Genomic DNA, 21,781 nt, shown 5'->3' with positions numbered 1-21,781 from the left:
CACACAGGGTGATATATCTCAAACATTTCTTTCTTTGAATTTTCATGATTATGGCATACAGGTAGTGAAAACCCAAAATTCAGTATCTCAGAAAGTTAGAATATTACATAAGACCAGGCAGGTTTGCTGACCATAAAGCAACTTTCCATTAAAATGCTTGGATACAGTACTTCATACAGTACAGCATCTTTAGCAATAATCTTTTGTGACTTACCCTCCTTGTGCAGGGTGTCAATGACTGTCTTCTGAACACCTGTCAATTCAACAGTCTTTCCCATGATTGTGTAACCGAAACCAGCCTGAGAGACTATTTAAAGAAAGGAAACCTTTACAGGTATTTTGAGTTAATCAGCTAATTAGAGTGTGACACCATGAGTCTACAATATTTAACTTTTTCACAATATTCTAATTTTCTGAGATACTGAATTTTTGGTTTCCACTAGCTGTAAGCCATAATCATCAAAATGAAAAGAAAGAAATGCTTGAAATATATCACGTTGTGTGTAATGAATCTATATAATATATGAGTTTCACATTTTGAATTGAATTACTGAAATAAAATATTTTTTTGTATGATATTACATTTTTTGGAGATGCACCTATGGCACTTATGGAGAAAATGTAATTGATAATGTTTATTCCAATATGACCATGTACAAAACGGTGAGGGCTAGCGCGTTGCGGCGGGAGCCTTGTTCACAGCAATACTAAAGCAATCCCTTACACAATTTAACATAATCTACAATACAGTTAGCTCATCCTGGAAGGTGACTATCATGGCTGCTCAGAGCTTTCAAGCGAAAATTACAACAGTTGGGAAATCCTGGCACTAGAAGCTACTGATCCATGATTAGTACACATGAAAATAGTTGTGTTCATTACTTAAGTGAACCTGTATTCCATTTACACAAAGTCCTACCTAAGACCATACACTCTAAGATGTCTTCATTAACTTGTTTTTGTATCTATCTCCTGTTTTCTTTCATATGTAACTGAGGCATGACTTAACTGATTTATGACCATACATTGTGCAAATGTCTTTCCCTCAACCACAGGTTAAAGGAAATAAAATTGCTTGATTCTCCCACCCACACAGACAGTGTGGACGGGGCAATCGCAATCCCCCCACTGCGCTATTGTATTCTGACAGCGATCAAATGAAAAAAAATGACAGGCTGGTTGTACTGAAGTCGATCGATAGATCGAGTTTAGTACAACCACCCTGGCCATAGATGCTAGCTTGGCTATTCAAATTGCAATTCTATTGTCCAGATAGTCTGCCTAAGTGGACATAAAGAGCACACTTATCGGACAATGGAACATTGGTTGGGGTAGCTTAGCCTTAACCCACTCACATAGACCATAACCAAATTAGACTGAATTAACAATTGTTTTAGATTGTATGTGTGCTTCTTTATAATGCATGTTTCTTAGTTCCTGTTACAGGATTAAAAGGTGCAGTAATAACTCGGCATGCTTCTTCTACAGTGTTACTGAATTCACTTTAGCTGCTGCCCCAATGTGGGCAAAACAAAACCTGGCTAGCAGTATATTATAATATTCTGGCAAAATAATTGGAAAACAACCAAAAGGGTCTAAAAATCCTACCAACCACATTTATTGAACCAATGAAACACAACTAGTAAAAATACCTTAAAATGTCCCGGATGTTTGGCCAGCATAATTGTCTGGAGTAAACTTTCTTTTTTTTTTGATAAATCTTTTTTATTGCATTTTTGAACAATAAACAACACCAAAGCAAACAAAAAAAAAAAAAAGGGAAAATCACAACCACTGGTATATAGACAGCATGTCAGATAGTGCTTAACAAGTCTCCGCATTTATAGCATGTAATCTGAACAACTCATGGCATGTACATGTGCACTTGAGACACAGTTTGATATCCAGTGGAGTAAACTTTCTTACAAGAAAACATATGAACATGTTATACAGTGTAGTAAATAAATTAATAATTTAATAGATGCAAAACATCTACAGCTGCAATCAAAGTGAGAAATACCTGTTTCACACCTGCTTCCAGAAAATCCTGGCGGGCATTTACAAGTGTAGGAGTTTATGCCGTCTATACATTTTGCATGGTTAAGACAGGGGCTAGATACACATTCGTCAAGGTTAATTTCACAGAACTTTCCAGTGAAGCCATCAAGACAACGACAACTAAAAAAATATATAAAAGGAAATAAAGAAGGACAAAACTTGATGATGTAGCAGTTTAAAAAGTAGCAATCTGTAAAACATTTCTTGTATACCATACTTAGAAGAACATAAATGATGGACATTTCTATGTTTTTCTTTGCACTGTTCCTATATGTACTGTATATACAGGAAACATTCTTTATGAGCCACTGGAAACTCAGAAGAGAAGGCAATTGAAAGCAGTATTGTCAATCTGGGGATAGGGTAGTGTTAGTTGAAAAATTGTAATGGCTTTGCCTAAGAAATTTAAGCCAGATTCAAGCTAGCACATTTTCTGCAGTTACAGAAACAATTTTGTTCAGTTTTGGTGTAAAGGTTTTACATAGATGAATAAAAGCTCACCATTGTAGCAAGCACCCTTGTCAGTGGTAAATAATTTGCCTCAACCCTCAAACTGCAATTTTTACTAGACAGATTCATCTTTTAGGGGACAAACGACAGACTGGCTGGCTGGATTGTCAGGTGAAAATAAAATAAAAAACATAAAAAAACTAAAAAAATTGTTAAGCAGCAATATTTAATATTTTGTTTTGCGTTTAATACTGTTTTCAGCTTTTTGCTGGCTTTGTATTTCTACAGAGTGCAAGTGCACTGAAAAATCCTGACAGTGCTGTTGGCTTTGGTCCTGCTCTAGCCCTGCCCCCTCCTGCTTCATAGACATGTCCGTCACAGTGATGAACTAACAGCAGTGTTCATGAGGCGGAAAGGCAGGATCAAGTCAGAACCAATGGGGGCTGTGCAATACAGCATAACCTGGGCTTTGGGGTACTTGGGCACTAGACAGAAGACTAGGAATGAGATATGGATTGGGGTAATCATGAGTTCAACCTGAACATGAACTGTTTATCAAAAAAGTGAACCAAATGGTCAGGTTTGTCCAGTTTGTCATTGCACCAGACCCTCTGCCTTCTGTAGCTGTAAGTCAGTCATTACTAAATAACAACGTCCAGCCATTACAATTTAAAACAAGCCTGCGCGCATCCTAGGTGAAGTCACTGCCCAAGTATGGTCATGATAAGTATGGTATGGTCATGACCATATGTGGTCAATAACATCAGTCAAAATCCATGGCTGTTTTGTTGACAGTCAGCTGCTAGTTGGGAAGCTGCCATCTGTGGCAACAGTCCAACAGGAGAGGATCATCTGCATGAGTCATTGGAATTGCATCAGTGGATCGCTGTTTATCTTGGTTGACAATGAATCTACATCACTGATGTTGGATTTACATCATGGGACTTTTTTGTTATAAAAATAACTTACATGGTGCCTGTGTGTTAGTTTACCTTGTTATTATTATTATTTTTTTGTTTGTGAATGTTTTATAATGGGTACTATACACCCAATACTCATTCATTTAGAGAGGGGACATATATCAAGGGGCCCCTAATACTAATAGGAACCTGCCAGATTCTGATATTTCCACTCCCATCCCACAGACCCCCACATCCACCAGGCTAGTGATGCGGTCCTTGTCCCCATTCACATAGGAACAAGGTTCCTTGAATATGGTCTCAAATCAATTTTGTGTATTTTTAATGTTGCCTTTAAGTCTTATTTAAAGTTCCACTCCCTGCTAAATGGTATTTTTATTTCTATTTTTTGCATTGGTACATATCCCCAAGGCAGTGCCCAGCTACCTATGCCATTTTTACCAAATATGTGCAGGCCAGAAAATAAAAATAACATAATTCTGCTCCCATAGACTCCAATGAGGTTCAGGCACTATATTCAGGGTTTAGAGATTTCAAGCTGGGTTTGCGAATACTCCCACAAACGGATCCCATGCTAGTTCGCTCATCTCTACAGAGAACCAGAGCTGGAGTATCTGTTTTTCTGTTATTACACATACTTGTATTAATAGTTAGCATATTGAAACTATAGTATTTACAAAATCTGAAAATGTGAATTATATACAGGCGTATCTCAATAAATTTGAATGTCACCAAAAAGTAAATTTATTTCAGTAATTCAATTCAAAAAGTGAAACTCATATATTATATAGATTTATTACACACAGAGTGATATAGTTCAATCATTTCTTTCTTTTAATTTTGGTGATTATAGCTTATAGCTAGTGACATTCCAAAATTCAGTATCTCAGAAATTTTGAATATTACACCAATAGACCAATAAAAAATAAAAATAAATGAATACAGAAATGTTGGCTTAGTAAAAAGCATGTCCACGTACAGTATAGTATGCACTCAATACTTGGTTGGGCTCCTTTTGCATGAACTACTGCATCAATGCAGTGTGACATGGAGGCGATCAGCCTGTGGCACTGCTGAGGTGTTATGGAAGCCCAGGTTGCTTCGATAGCGACCTTCAGCTCATCTGTATTGTTGGGTAAGGTGTCTCTCATCTTCCTCTTGACAACACCCCACACATTCTCTATTGAGTTTAGGTCAGGTGAATTTGCTGGCCAATCAACCTCAGTGATACCATGAGCATTATACCAAGTATTGGTACTTTTCGCAGTGAGGGCAGGTACTAAGTCCTGCTGGAAAATTAAATCAGCATCTCCATAAAGCTGGTCAGCAGAGGGAAGCATGAAGTGCTCTAGAATTTCCTGCTAGAGGGCTGCACTGACTTATTATATTAGGTGCAGAGTAAACGTTTAGCCCATTAATGTATTTGTTATAGCTAAATTTGGATGCCCCCACAGTCAAAAGATTGCTTAACAACCCAGCTCTCCAGGTCGACCACTGTTGGCACTTCTAGTCTCTGGAGCCCGTCCATGCCCTGTGTGAATATAATTCCAGCAAAGAAAGGACACACATTGATGACATTACCAGTTTTGGTGGATATATTCAGCCATACAAACCATGCTTTAAGTCCTAGGACTAATGGCGACTGGTAATGCAGGGCACAGGTGGCGCCGCCCCCTATACATGCATCCGGCCCCCTAATCTACATGCGGGGCGTTGGACACATGGATTACAATGTTTTTTTGAAGCATGTGATTAGAGCCAGAGGCATATTTTGTAGTCACTATAACTTTTGCGCAAACCAATCAATATACGCTTATTGGGATTTGTTTTACCAAAAAGTGGTTAAAGTAGGTTGAAAAATAACAGACTTCCTGGCTGGATCACCAGGTGAAAATAAAGGAAGGTCACCCCTACAGTATCCCCAAATGCTGACTATGTAATGAGGAGTTAGGCTCACTACTGCATATATGGTGGGCATGTCCCCTAATCCAACCATTTTAGGAAGAGGTCCACAGACTTACATGCCAGATCTCCACCCTCCCACTAGACTTCTCTCCAGCCCAATTTCTGTTACACCACTCCACCATCCCAAAATCAGACTACTTTCACTATCTAGCCATGCCCCTGGCTAACGCGGCTAAACTATGCATCTTGTCTCATTGGTGCTCCCCGAATCCCCTGACCATAACAGAATGGTACCAACATATACAAAAAAAAAATCGCTTATATAGAGGAACTCATCCACCAATCGAGAGACACTCCTGACAAGAAAAGAACAAGCTGGTCTTGCTGTCAACATTTTAGAAAGACGGACAATTATCATAAACACCTGCCCTAAATTTACAGGCTCACACCCCAAAACAGTGGGCGAGGGAGAAGGCAGGAAACCCTATTCCTATCAGCTCTCTCCATACCCCAGATCCTGCAATCAGCCAGTTTTGGCACTTTTCTAGCTGTCTCTGTTGAATCTTCCCACTCACCCTCTACCTTTACAGCCCCACCCCTTCCTAATTCCTCCTCCCAAGTCTCTACTTTCGATACTCACTATGCAAATTTTTACCTACAGATTCCTAACATATTTTTGTGCGCAACCCAGCTAATGTACAATCACACCTACTTTCCACATAACCACACAGACAATACTCAAGCCCAAATTTTGACATGCTGAGTTTTTGGGAACATAAGTGGAAACCCCGCATTTATAGTAAGCTAAGCTTTCTCCTGCTAATATGACCAAATGATGAGTTTGGCTCCTAAGGCACCGATCAGAAATGGCATGTCCGTTTGGACATGACAATCCGTTGAGCTCCACTGAGCAGACAGATGACAGGTCAGTCTCCGCTCACTGGGCAGAGATCCTGTCAGAGCCACACTGTCCTATATGGGAGATCAGATGAAAATGGATCCGCCGGTCCATTTTCATCTAGTTCCATCCGATCCGCCAGACTGATTGAAAATAGGGTTTCCATACATCTGGATTTGACGGATCAGATAGCACCATAGAGGTGAATGGAGCGTCCGATCAGATCTGACTGAAAAACGGACAGGCGGACCTGATTGGACCGCATGTGTGAAAGGGGCCTAATGATTGTAGGATATAGCTCCACACATCTTTAGAGATGTAGGTTACACATCCTTTGAGATGAATCCCTCATATGAATATGTTTGACTTTTCCTTGCTGATATGATGAGGAAATTGTAATCAATGTTCAATGTTTTTTTTTTTTCTAACATGTACCAGTTAACACATTTTCACTGCTGTATTTGATTTATTTGCAATGCGATGTATTTGCTTTTGACAAATAAATCTTTTCGGTAAAAAAAAAAAGTAAAGAAGCCTGAAAAAAAAAGAGAAATAATGCAGCCACCATCCAATAATTAGTAACTAAGGGCCAGATTCACCAAAGAGATACGACGGCGTTTCTCCTGATACGCCGTCGTATCTCTGTTTCTATCTATGCGACTGATTCATAGAATCAGTTACGCATAGATATCCATAAGATCCGACAGGTGTAATTGTTTTACACTGTCGGATCTTAGGATGCAATACCGCGGCCGCCGCTGGGTGGAGTTCGTGTCGTAAACCAGCGTCGGGTATGCAAATTAGCAGTTACGGCGGATCCCCGATGGATTTTCGCGTTTGCTACGTCGTCCGTAGTCAAGTTTCCCGTCGCAATTTTAGTCGTTATTTGACCTTCCCTAACTTTAGTCAGCAATCGTATTGCTGTCTAAAGTATGGCCGTCGTTCCCACGTCGAAATTTAAAATTTAACGTTGTTTGCGTAACACGTCCGGGAATACGGAAGTACGCTAAGCGCGTCGCCATTCGGAAAAAATGACGTCACGGCGAGCAAAGCACGGCGGGAGTTAGGAAACGGAGCATGCGTAGTAGGTCCGGCACGGGAGCGCGCCTAATTTAAATGGCACACGCCCATTTGAATTGGCCCTCCTTGCACCGGAGGCCGCCGGCGTAGTTTTCATCGCAAGTGCTTTGTGAATCAGGCACTTGCGATGAAAACTTGCGGCGGTGTAACGTATCTATGATACGTTACGCCGCCGCAGTTCTATGTGAATCTGGCCCATAATACCTTTTTGTTATGGATTTAATACCGCTTTAATGGTTCATGCACATGGAGATATTTAGGCCACTTATTTGTCCAGGGAGCCATATGTGCTGCATACAGCCTACCATACAACAGCTGTATGATGCTACGCTCTTGTAAACACTGGTGCTTCTTTGCATCTGCGTTTACCACGCTTGAGGGTCCGATGTATTTTCCTGAGATGCAAATACTGCATTTAAAGCTGTACTCTTGGAATTTCACGAAGTCTTAAATGCTCATTTTGTCTAGGGGTACAGGGATAAGGTGTAATATTTACTGTATTCCAAGCTTCGGCAAGCTCCCTCCATGTAACCAGTCCAGTGCTGCTGTCTCTTGTATTTTTGCAAGCTCACCCCTCACGTAAATGCAGGGTTAATAGCCGTGCACTGCACGTGAGGAAGCTTCAGGCAAATTAGAACAGCGTTGAAGTTTGCCAAACTGAGTGATATACAGACATACCCCAGTTTTAATTACACAATGGGTTTATTTAAAGCTGGAAAGTGCAAAATCAGGCTCACTTCTGCATAAAAACAAATGAGCTTCCAGGTTTTATTACCAAAGCTCAATTGAACAAGCTGGGGTTAGAAGCTTATTGGTTTTTATGCAGAAGTGAGCCTGGTTTTGCACTTTCCAGCTTTAGTAAATAAACCCCATTGTGTACTTAAAACTGGGGTATGCCTGTAGTAAGTAATGCAGCTTATCCTTGAAAACCCAGACTAAATGAGCATTTAATCTTTGCCGGGCCTGGGGGCCCCAATGCAAGGGTAGATTTTGTCTAATTCCCAGAATGCAGAGCTTTAAAATGGCCATTTGACTTTCCTGAAGGAGTTCAAACTAAAGTAACTAAAGACAGCAACAACTCTGAATCTTACCCAGTGAAAAGCAAAAAGCAATTTAGGGTTGAAAAAAGTTCATAATGGTCACAGCTAGCGATCCACCAAAAATGTATAACAACTTATATTACTTTGCAAAAAATACACTAAATGTTGTATTTTAGTTTACAACACATGGATGTCAAAGACCTCGCTGCTGTGATTGAAGAAAGACTGCAGCGTCTACATGGGGGGGCATTTAAAAAGTTGGCATACTGAAAAGTGGGTGATTTCTGCACATTTCTAAAGTATTTTTATTTCTTCTAAACCATGTTATTTATAATAAATGTACTTTCATCTATTTTGTGAGGTAAACACTGAGCTGAATTTTATTTCGTTTGAAAGGTGCAGAAAAAGCATGTATTTCAAGATGCACTTTATGAGACTCATTTCTCTAATGGACAAACAGTCATCACCTGTAGCTGTCAATTCCATCTGTGCAGGTGGCTCCATTCTTGCAAGGACCACTTTGGCACTCGTCAATGTTCTGCTCACACACTTTGCCTGCATACCCAGGAGGACAAACACACTGGAAATCTCCTTTCAGGTCTCTGCATTCTCCATTGTTTAGACAAGGCTTTGACAAACACTCATCTATTTCTATTTCACAACGCGTACCTGGAAAAGAAAAAGCATAGCCAAGTAAGTCTACTAAAGAATGAACTTATTAAAAATACACTAAAAACACTTGCCTAGACATTTTTCACAATCCATGTGTTATGCATATTTATAAAATCTTATTTTTCTCATCTTCCTAGAGCATTTGTGATGAAATTGTATACATTTGCTACCCAAAATTTCTCCCTTTCGATTCAGGGCTGTAGAATTTTGAGTTTCCCATTGCTTTCTGTGTTAGAGTCAATGGTACTAAAGGCAAAGTAGAAAAGGTGAATCTCACCACCTGGATCACAGATAATAAGAGCCTGGCAGGGGTTCTAACCCTTACAAACTCTAACCAAAACTCAAATAAAAATGTTGGGCTTTAGAGAAAACAATCCGGTACATATTTTATCTTGCTTATCTGAGCTGCCATGGTGGGACAGAGCATAGTGTATACTACAGTACAAGGTGTTACACATCAGATCTGATGCCACGCACACACAATCATTTTTTGGCATGAAAAAAAACGGCGTTTTTCGGCATGTAGAAAAAACAAAGTTTTTCCAACTTCATCATTAAAACTACATTGCCCACACACCATCGTTTTTAAAAAATGCTCTAGCAAAGCGCGGTGACGTACACCACGTACGACGGCACTCTAAAGGGGAAGTACCATGTGGATGACGCCACCCTTGGGGCTGCTTTAGCTGAATCCGTGTTATTAAAAGACGATTCGCGCTTTTCTGTCTGTTACAGCGTGATGAATGTGCTTACTACATTACGAATGGTAGTTTTACCAGAACGAGCGTTCCCGTGTCATAACTTGCTTCTAGCATGCGCGGGTTTTTAACGTCATTTTATCCCACACACGATAATTTTTTACAACCCGAAAAACGGCATCGTTTAAAACGTCGTTAAAAAATGCAGCATGTTCGAAAAAAAGAATTGTCGTTTTTCAGAACCTGAAAAATGATGTGAAGCCCCCACACGATCATTTTAAATGACATTTTTTAAAAACAACGTTTTTTTCATGCCGAAAAATCATCGCGTGTACGCGCCATTATACTTGCCCTTTGGAGAATACACAGTAATGTTTAAATCATGGAGGGGATCCAAGGATAGAGTTTTTGGTCATCTTGGTAACAGATATCTGAATGTGTACAGCCACACCAAACATCCATTCTGTCATAATTTGCCATCTAGCTATAATGGATAGCTGAACTGTAGCAGAACAGTCCACCCGCAGTCAGCATAGAGGAGTTTCAGGAAGCCTGATCCAACACAATATTTGTAGAGTAGACAAAAGACTCAGTGACCATTTGTGGACTGCAGTCTTCAAGTCATTACACAGATTTCAATGTGGTTTAAGTCTGGGTCAAGGACATTCACCCTTTTCTCCTTCAACCACTATGTGGCAATTTTTGCTGTGTGTTTTAGGTTATTGTCATGTTGGAAGGTAAACCTTCTTCCCATTGACAACTTTTTGACAGAGGGCAGCAAGTTTTCCTCAATATTTTGATAGCATTTTGCCCCATCCATATATCTTCTATGCTGACAAGTGCTCTAGTCCCTACTGCAGAGAAACGCCTCCATAACAGGATATTACAACCTCCATGCTTTACTGTAGGATTGGTGTTATTTGGATGGTGAGCTGTATTGGATTTCCCCCAGACATATCATTTGGTGTTGAGCCCAAATAATTCAATTTTAGTCTCATCAGGAAACTATTGGGAGCCACTTCATAGTTCACTGTGTCCCAGAAATCCTTTTCTGGCAAGACCTTTGAGATAAAAAAAAAAGGAGGTTTATCTCCTTTAGGGGCCTTTCACACAGACGGATAGAATGGTGCTTTTAGCTGCGGATTTTACCGCAGCTAGAAGCACACAATGCTTTCCTATGACATCATTCACACACTACGGTTACCTGCGGTTTTGTTCCCAGCGGTTTTGTGCGGATAGAAAAAATGGAACTGGATGCGTCCAGCTGCGAAATTCCGCAGCTATCGGCACATAACCGCAGTGCACTGTGTCACTGTGTTAGATGTTAGAGCAGTAACAATGTGGAACCCCCCCAAGAAGTGGTACTAGCTAAGAGCGTTGACAACAAAAAAATCTAGATGTCTTTCTCAGGAAGTAGAATATTCAGAGCTATTGTTAGAGGATAAAAATCACACACGCATACACATAGGCTGAACTGGATGGATGTGTCTGTTTTCAGCCTTATAAGCTATGGGCCAAATCCACAAAGACCCGGCGTAACGGCGAATTTCTAATTTAAGTTACACTGCCTTAAAATTTCTACCTAAGTGCCCGATCCACAAAGCACTTACCTAGAAATTTCTGGCCGTGTAACTTAAATTCCGCCGGCGCAAGGCGTTCCTCATTTCATGGGGGCGATTCCCATTTAAATGAGGCGCGCTCCCGCGCCGGCCGTACTGCGCATGCTCGTGACGTCATTTTTCCAATGTGCATAGCGCGAAATTACATTACGCCGGGCTTTGTGGATTGCGACGGGTCAATAAAGTTGCGTCGAAAAAAAAAAAAAATATGGCGCGAAAAAAAAATTCTAATTCGAAAAAAAAACGCGTCGCTAGACAGAAGGGTCTGCTTTTACATGGTGTACTAACTTTACACCATGTAAAAGCAGCCCTAATTTTGCGTATGCAACTTAATACTTACGGAGAAAAAACGAAGCAGAAAAGCTTCGTGGATCGCCATAAGTGCTAATTTGCATACCCGAGGCGGCATTTCGACACGAAATGCCCCCAGCGGCGGATGCGGTACTGCATCCTAAGATCCGGCAGTGTAATTGAATTACACATGCCGGATCTTCTCCATAACTATGGAAAACTGATTCTGTGGATCAGTTCCATAGTTAGGACCAGGGATACGACGGAGTAACAGCAGTTACTCCGTCGTATCTCTTTTGAGGATTTGGCCCTATGTAACTATGTAACCTCCCCTCCTTCCCCAACTGAACACTTGGATGTTAGGGGTATTAATGTAATGGTCCTCTTCGGATTATCCCGCTGGGAATCAGAAGTTTTAACAATACGGGTTACACTAAAATCCTAATTGAAAAATAAAAGCAATAGAGCATTTTTCAATACATCCATATTTATGTATCACACTTTGGTGTGCACATTTGTTAACTTTTTAAAATCTCTCTATAGTGCCTTTAGATCTATGGACAGTAATGTACATATTGCATGTTACTATTTATTTAGGCAGGCATCTGATTAAAATTCAGAGCTTGCATGCAATATCACTAATTATCTACATGCATATGCTTCCAAAATAATTTGTTAGTGATCAATCATGCAAAAAATGTAGAAGCAATCTTATGAAATATAATTATCTCATACAACTTTGATTTGATACAGCAGGCTCTATATCACAAAACATAAAACTCTTTAAAAGGAGGATTTGTCAGTTAAACAGTGGAGGTGGTGTAATGTCCTGGTGGGGATCTCCAACTGACAACCATGTGAGCATCATAATACATCACTCACAATTGTTACATAGTACCCTCTATTTGTATGATTTATACCTTATCCATGGTTATCAGACGTGCATACAGATTGTTTTTCTTTGTCTCTTGAGAAATGTTTTGTATTAGACATATACAGAAGCTTCAGGTCATACTATCTGTTCTGGCAAGTGTTATTGCTGGCATAAATTGGTACGTTATAAATGAGTCCACCAGGCTGTATATTTCAAATGCTATAACACTAATCAATGTTTTATTTGCTCTGGTCATAAACTGCACATAAACACCACTTAATTCAATCCAAGGTCACTTGATTCATGTAATATCATGGAATAAGTAACCTTCAAGCAAGGGATGCTGTAGGATCATAACAGCTATTTTGTCTGTTATTGAGGATTAATGCTGAGAGCAGACAATAGTCATTTGCAGTGAGCCACGGTGCTGAGAAAATTGGCATTTACTGCTCTTGCTCTGCAGGTGCCTAAGACAGAATGTGGAAGCCAGTTATATCTACAGGTTGTTATTATGTGTCTCCTTCATTTTTTTTATACCTTACTTTTTTTTTTTATTACATTAAAAACTTTTATGATTGTTTTCCAAAAGTCATATCATATTCCTTGTATGCATGCATGCTACAGTACTTATGTAAAAAGAAGGATTATCTAACAAATAAAATGTACACTTTTAATGGTTAAAGTATTACAATATTCACCAAGGTGATCTGGTTAACATTGAAAACAGCAGGGTATCTTGGGCTTAAGCCGCAACATACACACATTATCCTACAGCAAGAGGTAATTTGAGGCCAAGGCATACTTTTTATATTACAGCAAAGATAACCTACATAATCAGTCTAGTCTACGGAGATTAGGTAGGACAAAAAGGATGCTGGATAGAGAGGCATTAGGCACTAAAGTGGAACTTTCAATAACTTTACAAGTCTGCATGAATAAATTCCTGATATATCACTACATTAAGTAATAGTAAAATAAAAAATAAATAAAAAAAAAACAGTTCCTTCCTTTTATATTATAAACAATCTTTATAATATAAAAGACAATTTTTTATTTGTTTTTATTCAAATAAAAAAAGAGGTTTATCCTTACCTGCTTTGTTTAACCACTTCCCACTTAAAAGTTATTTTAAATAGAGTCAAATCACATTTAAATTGAGTCATAGTTGCAATTGCCGGCCCGGCAATATAAAAAAAAAGACAAAATCCATAATCGACCCTTATCTGAGCATGCAGCCCGGTAGGTCAGGAAATAGGGGGCCGAGCGAGCACCCCCACTTCTGAACCATACCAGGCCACATGCCCTCAACATGAGTGGGTGGGTACTTTGGGGACCCCCACCCCAAAGCACCTTGTCCCCAAGTTGATGGGGACAAGGACCTCATTCCCACAACCGTGTCCGGAGGTTGTGGGGGTCTGCAGGCAGGGGGCTTATCAGAATCTGCCCCCCAATGTGAATGAGTATGGGGTACATAGTATCCCTACCCATTCACTTAAAAAGTGTCAAAAAGTAATAAAAACACAGAGACAAAGAGAGTTTTGGACAATTCCTTCCATAGTAACCAGTGTTTACTATGCTGCAGCTTGTGAATGAGCAAGAAGCTTCAGAGAGATTCTAATGAATTCATCTTTGAAGGTTGAGAATAAAGGGACTGATAAATACATGTCTTTAGTCACTTCTGGCCGGGGGGGGGGGGGGGGGGGGGGGGGGGGGTCCTGTCAGGTAGGCTGTATGGCTTGTGATTTCTAACAGCAGCCCTGGTCCTGCCTCTCCACCTCGTTCAATTAGAGAATGCTTTGCATTTGCAGAGTGACCAACCTCCTGTATTCACGATGCATCTGGCTGGCCATTCAACACAGGCAGAGCTACTGTTAGGAATCACAGGCCTCCATACAGCCTACCAGATGCCTCCCCCCCCCCCCCCCGTGAAAATATTAAAATGATATTTCCACAAAAAAATGAAAATCATCATTAGTGTACACAAACATTCTGTCTCACCCCAAAAATCACCTGCCTAGCACACATCAGACTTTCTATTCTAGCACAAATCGTATCCCCCAAATCCCCCCTCCGGGCACAAATCTTTGCCACTCCAATCCCATATCCCAACTCAAATCCCACCCAAATCCCCCCTCCAAGTACAAATCTTCCTCACCCCAAAAAATCACCTGCCTAGCACACATCCTCTTTCTTCTCAAACTTTCTATCCTAGTACCAATCTTCTCCCCCGCAAATCCCCCCTGCCAGCACAAATCCCCCTCTAAATCCCTCCTATCTCCCCCTCCTAGCACATATCTTCTTACTTCAATCCCCCTCCTAGGACAAATTCCCACAAATCCCTCCTCCTAGCATAACCCCCTCTAAATTACACTTCAAAGCACACATTCCTCCACCTTACCCAAGTCCCCGCAGCACTAATCCTCCACCCCCCCTCCTAGCACAAACATCCCCTCTCCTGGATCAACACCCACCTCAAACTCTCCTCCTAGCACATATCCCCCTCCCCAAATCCACATTACTTTTCCCAACACAAATAGCCACCCCCCCCCAACTTACAGGGGGAAGCCACTAGAAAGGCAGCATGAGGTGCGCTCTGTTGTGCTCCCCCTTCTGTCAGAAGGGCGTTCCTCTACTACACTCAGTATACAGCACATGAGACTGGATCTTACTGTATATTGCAATGTACTGTATACACACAGTGTCCCTTTTCTCCTCTAAAGGTTGCTCTTCTCCCGGCAGCAGGAAATGTGAATAGGGGAGCTCATCCAAGGAGGGGCCGGCCTGCCCCCCCATGTCTCTCACCCAACAAACCAGCTTTCAGTTGCTGGGTGAGAGACAACGAGGGCATTGTTCTGTCATCAGTTCTTCTCTGCTCCACCAATCCTCCTGCTGTCTGGGCCTCCCTGTGTGCCGGGACCGCCTACAGGAGGGCCAGTGGTCCCCTTATCAGCAGTCTTGAACACAGGCCTCAGAAGCAGGTAGAGATGACGAAGTAGCAGTGTCTACAACAAGAATTGTCAGTTTCCAGGGGCATTGGCCAGGTATGGTATTTACATAGTTACGTTGGTCCAAGCTGGACCAATGTAACTATGTAAAAATATACCATGCCTGAAATTCGTCTTTAAAGATATGCACTGATGGGCAAAATATTGTCAGAGATGAGATCATTTAAACATAATTTTCTTTAAATCTCCATACATATTCAACAAAGGAAGGATCCATGGCCAAAGATATCAATAAGACAATTCAACATAAGGTTGTACCGAAACCGCCTGTGTGGTTACTGTTATGTTGGCCATAGACATGATATGGTCGGTTGACAATATTATTTCTGTAGCAGTAGCTTGTGACTTACTGTGACATTTCTAAGGGGGAAAAAATATATATCAAACAGATTGAAACAAACAAACAGATGAAAGCCTTGACTGATTGTTTTTTCTATTTCCCGATAAACTGTTGCCAGGAACTGTCAGTCTGTGCTCCCTCCTCCTTCTTAATCCATTCATGTTTATGTGACAGCTAGCCAATAGACATGCCTTTGGGCAGTCAAATCATTCATGACCTATTGCCCTTGCAAATCTTTTTTGACATATCACATATCAAATCATCTCTCATATGCCATCTCATGTTTCTCATATTAAACAACATCCCATCTGCACAAATTGTTCTGCAATTCAGCAGGAACAACAAAGAGAAAGCCAAAAAACTGAAGTAGAAATGCAAGCTGTAAGAAAAAGGGAAATCACTAGGAAAGATATATGGGAGCTGGCAATGCTGACTTTGGGGATGTCAATAAGTTCGAACACAAACATGTATCCAACTCTAGAAAAGCAATGACTAGCATTGAGTAGCTTAGCTCAGTGTTTATCCACCTTTTTTCAGTGAAGGCACCCTTTAGAATTGTGCACAAGCTCGTGGGAAACCAATCCATGCATGATTTTTTTAAGTCATATTTTTTAATGGGTGCCCTAGGTGTGTGAAAGACATAACAAAAAGTTGCAGGCACAGTGTTTACAAAAATGCACAGTGCAGTGCCATGCATTTTAGTAGGCACATATTCATGTGCATTTGATAGATGCATGGGCACACCATTAGGAATTTGTGGCACTCATGCGCGTCTTTAAAAGTCAGAGTGTTTTTTGTGTGGTTTGGGATAATGCACCTGGTGTGCACAAGCTCTGACATGTAGTTTGTGAGGTAGAGTTCAATGGTCAGTAGATTGTTATACAGAGTTGCCTTGTAACTGTAGAAATCAAAGAACAGCATGTATCAGGAGAATAGGGCAGTATGCAGTGGTAGGTTGGTCAGTGAGCAGTAAGTAGTGGCTTTTCGGTGAGTTAAAACAATCAAAATCTCCTGCGCTCGAAAGTGATGTGACGGCAGTATATATCGCCTAGGATTTCTATGGCTTCCAGTAAGGCTGCTTTCACATTGCAGCGTCGAGCCGCGGTGACGGTATAGCCGCGCTATTTGTAGCGCGGCTATACCATTGTGTTTACCGCGATATTCGGGCGCTAGCGGTGAGGTTTTAACCCCCGCTAGCGGCCGAAAAAGGGGTAATACCGCCCGCGTTGCGGGCGGTATTACCGCGCTTTCCCATTGATTTCAATGGGAAGGCGCGGTATAGGAGCGGTGAACACACCGCTCCTATACCGCGGTAAAGATGCAGCTAGCAGAACTTTTGGAGCGTTCCTGCTAGCGCACCGCTTCAGTGTGAAAGCCTTCGGGCTTTCACATTGAAGACTACAGGGCATGATTTTTCATGCGGTATAGCAGCGCTATTTTTAGCGCTGTACCGCATGAAAAACGCCCCAATGTGAAAGGGGCCTAAATGTACAGGGTCAGGCAACACCCGATAGAAACTCGGTAAAAAAACGAAGAGGGCACACCAACCTTGCACATTACCCAAGTGGTGTTTATTGGTAATAAAATAAACAAAATATAGTCACAAACAAGTAGGTCATAAATGGACACAAAGCGACCAGGTCACAGGGACCATGTCCAGCACCCCTGAGAACCTTCCAGATGGCTGATGCGTTTAAAGGGGAGAGCCCCTGTTCCTCAGAGCCCCTTCCTCAGAACCTTTCAGTGAGTAGTATGTAGTGCATCCCACAGGCATACTCAATTTTAAAGCGTGACATATTTGGCATCTATTTACTCACCGTAACATAATCTTTTACTAAACAATCAAGTATTATATTGTGTTTTTGTGCATTAAAATGTATTAAAGTGTATTTTTTCCAAAATAATTGTGTTAGAAAAACCACTGCATAAATGTGCATAAAAATATGCAACACCCACCATTTTATTTTCTAGGGCCTCTGCTTAAAATATAAATAATATTTGGTGGTTCTAAGTAGTTTTCTAGCAAAAAAAAATTTTTACATGTAGGAGAGTAATGTCCGAACTGGTCCGAACTGGAAGTGGTTAAAGTTTTCATTCATGTCTCCCCTTTCCATTCTTTCCTAAGGACTATACAGTAACTTGAAAATTTATTTATACCCCTTAAATTTTCCCACATTTTGTCATGTTACATAAATAAATAAAACATAAATATATTTTATTGGGATTTTATGTGATAGACCAACTCAAAGTGTCACATAATTGTAAAGTGGAAGGAAAATGCCAAATAGTTTTCAAACTTTTTTTTCAAATAATTACTCTGGTACCCCTAACTAAAATCTAGTGGAACCAGACATCACCTAATTAGTAAATAGAGTCCACCTGTGTGTAATTCAATCTCAGTATAAATACAACTGTTCTGTGAAGCCCTTAGAGGTTTGTTAGAGAGTCTTAAGCAGGCCATACACGGTCAAATTTTCTTCTTAAAATCAGAATTTTTTTTTTTTTGTGATCCGATGATGCCACCATTGATTTTCGAAATTCGGCCGACCAAACCTTCATGTTGCCGGGAATATTCGTTTCTCTCCAGGAATATTCTTTTCTCTCCGGGAATATTCTTTTCTCTCCGGGAATATTCTTTTCTTGCACATGCGCATTTTTTTTTCTATTACATTTCTCGCACGATTCTCCCATCATTGATCAGAAAATCGTTTGTTTTTCAAAAAATTTACAACATGTCGGATTTCTCAAATTTGTTTGCCGCACGAAAATCGACTGTTGCTGCAGCCCACTAACGGTATGAAATTTGTACGAAAATTCTTTGATACAATTTTCGAAAGAAAATTCTTTGGAAATTCGAACTGTTCGAAATTCGAACTGTGTGTGTACACACACAATCGGATTTCTTATGGAATCAAATCCGATGGATTTTTCGTCCGATATTCGATGAAGCTGACTTTCATCAGTCTTGCATACACACTATCAGACTAAATTCCGACCGTGCCAAAACGCGGTGAAGTAAAACACTACGCCGAGCCGAAAAAAATGAAGTTCAATGCTTCTGAGCATGCATGGATTTTTCTCCGATGGAGTTCCACACAGACGATCGGAATTTCCTATCGATTTTTTATCCATAGGAAAAATTTAAAACATGTTCTATTTTTTTACACCAATGGAAAAAAAGATTGATGGGGCCCACACACTATCAGTTTGTCCGATGAAAACAGTCCATCTGTCTTTTTTCATTGGACAAACCGATCATGTGTACACGGCTTTAGTGAAAAAACAGCATCATGAAGGTCAAAGAACACACCAGACAGTTCAGGGATAACGTTGTGGAGAAGTTTAAAGCAGGGTTAGGTTTTAAAAAAAATATCCAAAGCTTTGAACATCTCATGGTTCAATCCATCATCCGAAAATGGAAAGAGTATGGCACAACTGCAAACCTACAAAGACATGGCTGTCCACCTAAACTGACTGGCCGGGCAAGGAGAGCATTAATCAGAGAAGCAGCCGAGTAACTCTGAAGGAGCTGCAGAGATCCACAGCTCAGGTGGGAGAATCTTTCCACAGGACAACTATCAGGCCTCGTACACACGACTGTTTTCCTCGACAGAATCCATTAAGAAACTTGGTGGCAGAGAAAACGGTCATATGTATGTTTTTCATCGAGGAAACTGTAGAGGAACTCGACGAGGAAAAAAGAGAACAAGTTCTCTTTTTCCTCGACGGGAGTCTCAATTTCCTCATCTGGCTGGTTTTCGACAAGAAACGTGTTCGTGTGTATGCTAAGAAACCCGCGCATGCTCAGAATAAAGTATGAGACGGGAGCGCACCTTCGGTAAAAGTAGCGTTTGTAATGGAGATAGCACATTTGTCACGCTGTAACAGTCTGAAAAGTGCAAATTGTCTCTTATCAAACTTTTACTTAACACGCAGTAACATGAGATTAGCAAAAGCAGCCCCAAGGGTTGTGCCAGTGGAATCAAACTTCCCCTGCCATTGTACGTGTTGTAAGTCACTGCGTTTGAGAACAAGGAGATTTGGTCTTGACAGCGTGTACGCAAAGAAAGCTTGTCAAGTTTCTTCACAAGCCTGACAAGGAACTTGTCGAAGAAAACAATGTTTTATTTCCGTCGAGTTCCTCGGTCGTGTGTACGAGGCCTCAGTCATGCGCTTCACAAATTAGGCCTTTATGGAACAGTGGCAAGAAGAAAGCCATTGTTAAAAGAAAGCGATAAGAAGTCCCGTTCGCAGTTTGCGAGAAGACATGTGGGGGACACAGCAAACATGTGGAAGAAGGTGCTCTGGTCAGATGAGACCAAAATTGACCTTTTTGGCCTAAAAGCAAAATGCTTTGAGTGGCAGAAAACTAACACTGCACATCATCCTTAACACACCATCCCCACCGTGAAACATGTTGGTTGCAGCATCATGTTGTGGGGATTCTTTTCTTTAGCAGGGACAGGGAAGCTGGTCAGAGTTGATGGAAAGATGTATGGAGCCAAATACAGGGCAATCTTAGAAGAAAACCTGTTAGAGTCTGCAAAAGACTTGAGACTGGGGCGGAGATGCACCTTCCAGCAGGACAACAACCCTAAACATACAGCCAGAACTACAATGGAATGGTTTAGATTAAAGCATATTCATGTGTTAGAATGGCCCAGTCAAAGTCCAGACCTAAATCCAATTGAGAATCTGTGGCAAGACTTGAAAATTGCTGTTCACAGACACTCTCCATCCAATCTGACAGAGCTATTGCAAAGAAGAATGAGCAAAACTTTCACTCTCTAGGGACACACCTAAAAAGACTTGCAGCTGTAAAAGGTGGCTCTACAAAGTATTAACTCAGGGGGGGCTGAATACAAATGCACGCCACACTTTTCACATATTTATTAGTAAAAAAAAAAAAATTAAAACCATTTATTTTCCTTTCACTTCATAATTATGTGCCACTTTGTGTTGGTCTAACACATTAAATCTCAATAAAAAACGTTTTTTTGTTGTAACATGACAAAATGTAGAAAATTTCAAGAGGTATGAATACTTTTTCAAGGCACTGTACATATTATAATGGAGGTAGACTCCACTTTTGAACTTGAACCTACAGGTACGCCTATAATAAGGTATATCTGTAGGTACAGTGAATATCTCCTAAACTTACACTGTTTAGGAGATATTCACAAGCGATCCTGCCGGTGATGCCACCACACATGCGCCCTGAAGGGAAGGTAACCCTCCGAAATAGTGATGCCACCATGGCTCCAGTACTTTATACAGTTTTGGACCCATTTTTAGAGATCCTGGTGTGCTGGCGACATTTCCCTTTTCATGATTGCATTCGGTTCCAGCCGATGGTCATTTCAGCACCCAATTTAAAATACAACCCTTTGTGCAAGAACGTGTGCATTGGGAGTATTGCATTGGAGGTCCAGTCATTTATACAGCTGCAGCCTGCGAACCTGGAAGGAATACAGGGTGAACATGGCTGTGCTGGGGATCCGTGACAGGATCCGTGACAGTGCTGCGTGGAAGGGATCTGCTTTACAGGTAAGCCTGCCATGCAGTGCATACTAGTACATTATGACTTAACCCTGCAGGGGGGACCATTTAATATTTATTGTAGTGGCGGTTTGTTAAGTTCCCAAAGTCTCTCCTGATATGTTTTATCCCTCAGACCATTCACTGTTTTTGTTGCCTGTTTCTGGACTTGTATCAGTCAGTGAGCATTATGTGGTGCCAGTTGCCGGCACTACTGGAATCCAGAGGACTGTCATGACAGCACAGCAGAATTTTCAACCTCTGTATTCCTCTGATTTATGATTACAAGAGCTCATGTTTAAAATCAAGATGAAGGAAAAATGGGGGCGTTCTCTATAGAAACTACATATAGGCAGCTGCAGTTAAAAAAAAACAAGCATGTTACTGGTTAAC

At 40.8% G+C, this 21,781-nt stretch overlaps 1 protein-coding gene across 2 annotated transcripts in view; it reads right to left on the bottom strand.

The window, feature by feature from the left end:
* The window catches only part of SVEP1 (sushi, von Willebrand factor type A, EGF and pentraxin domain containing 1), a 503,752-nt gene that overhangs the window by 135,826 nt on the left and 346,145 nt on the right, over positions 1-21,781 (bottom strand). For both annotated transcript variants that reach the window (XM_040360718.1, XM_040360710.1), the window contains exons 24-25: positions 8,819-9,020; positions 2,021-2,178 (exon numbers count right to left, since the gene is read on the bottom strand). In XM_040360718.1, coding sequence (XP_040216652.1) covers positions 2,021-2,178; positions 8,819-9,020 — 360 coding nt within the window. The remainder of the gene's footprint in view (positions 1-2,020; positions 2,179-8,818; positions 9,021-21,781) is intronic.

Source organism: Rana temporaria, chromosome 1 (genome assembly GCF_905171775.1).
Source record: "Rana temporaria chromosome 1, aRanTem1.1, whole genome shotgun sequence".
NCBI classification, from domain to species: Eukaryota; Metazoa; Chordata; class Amphibia; order Anura; family Ranidae; genus Rana; species Rana temporaria.
Note: the sequence above shows the minus strand (reverse complement) of the source record. Positions and strands in the feature narration are given on the sequence as shown.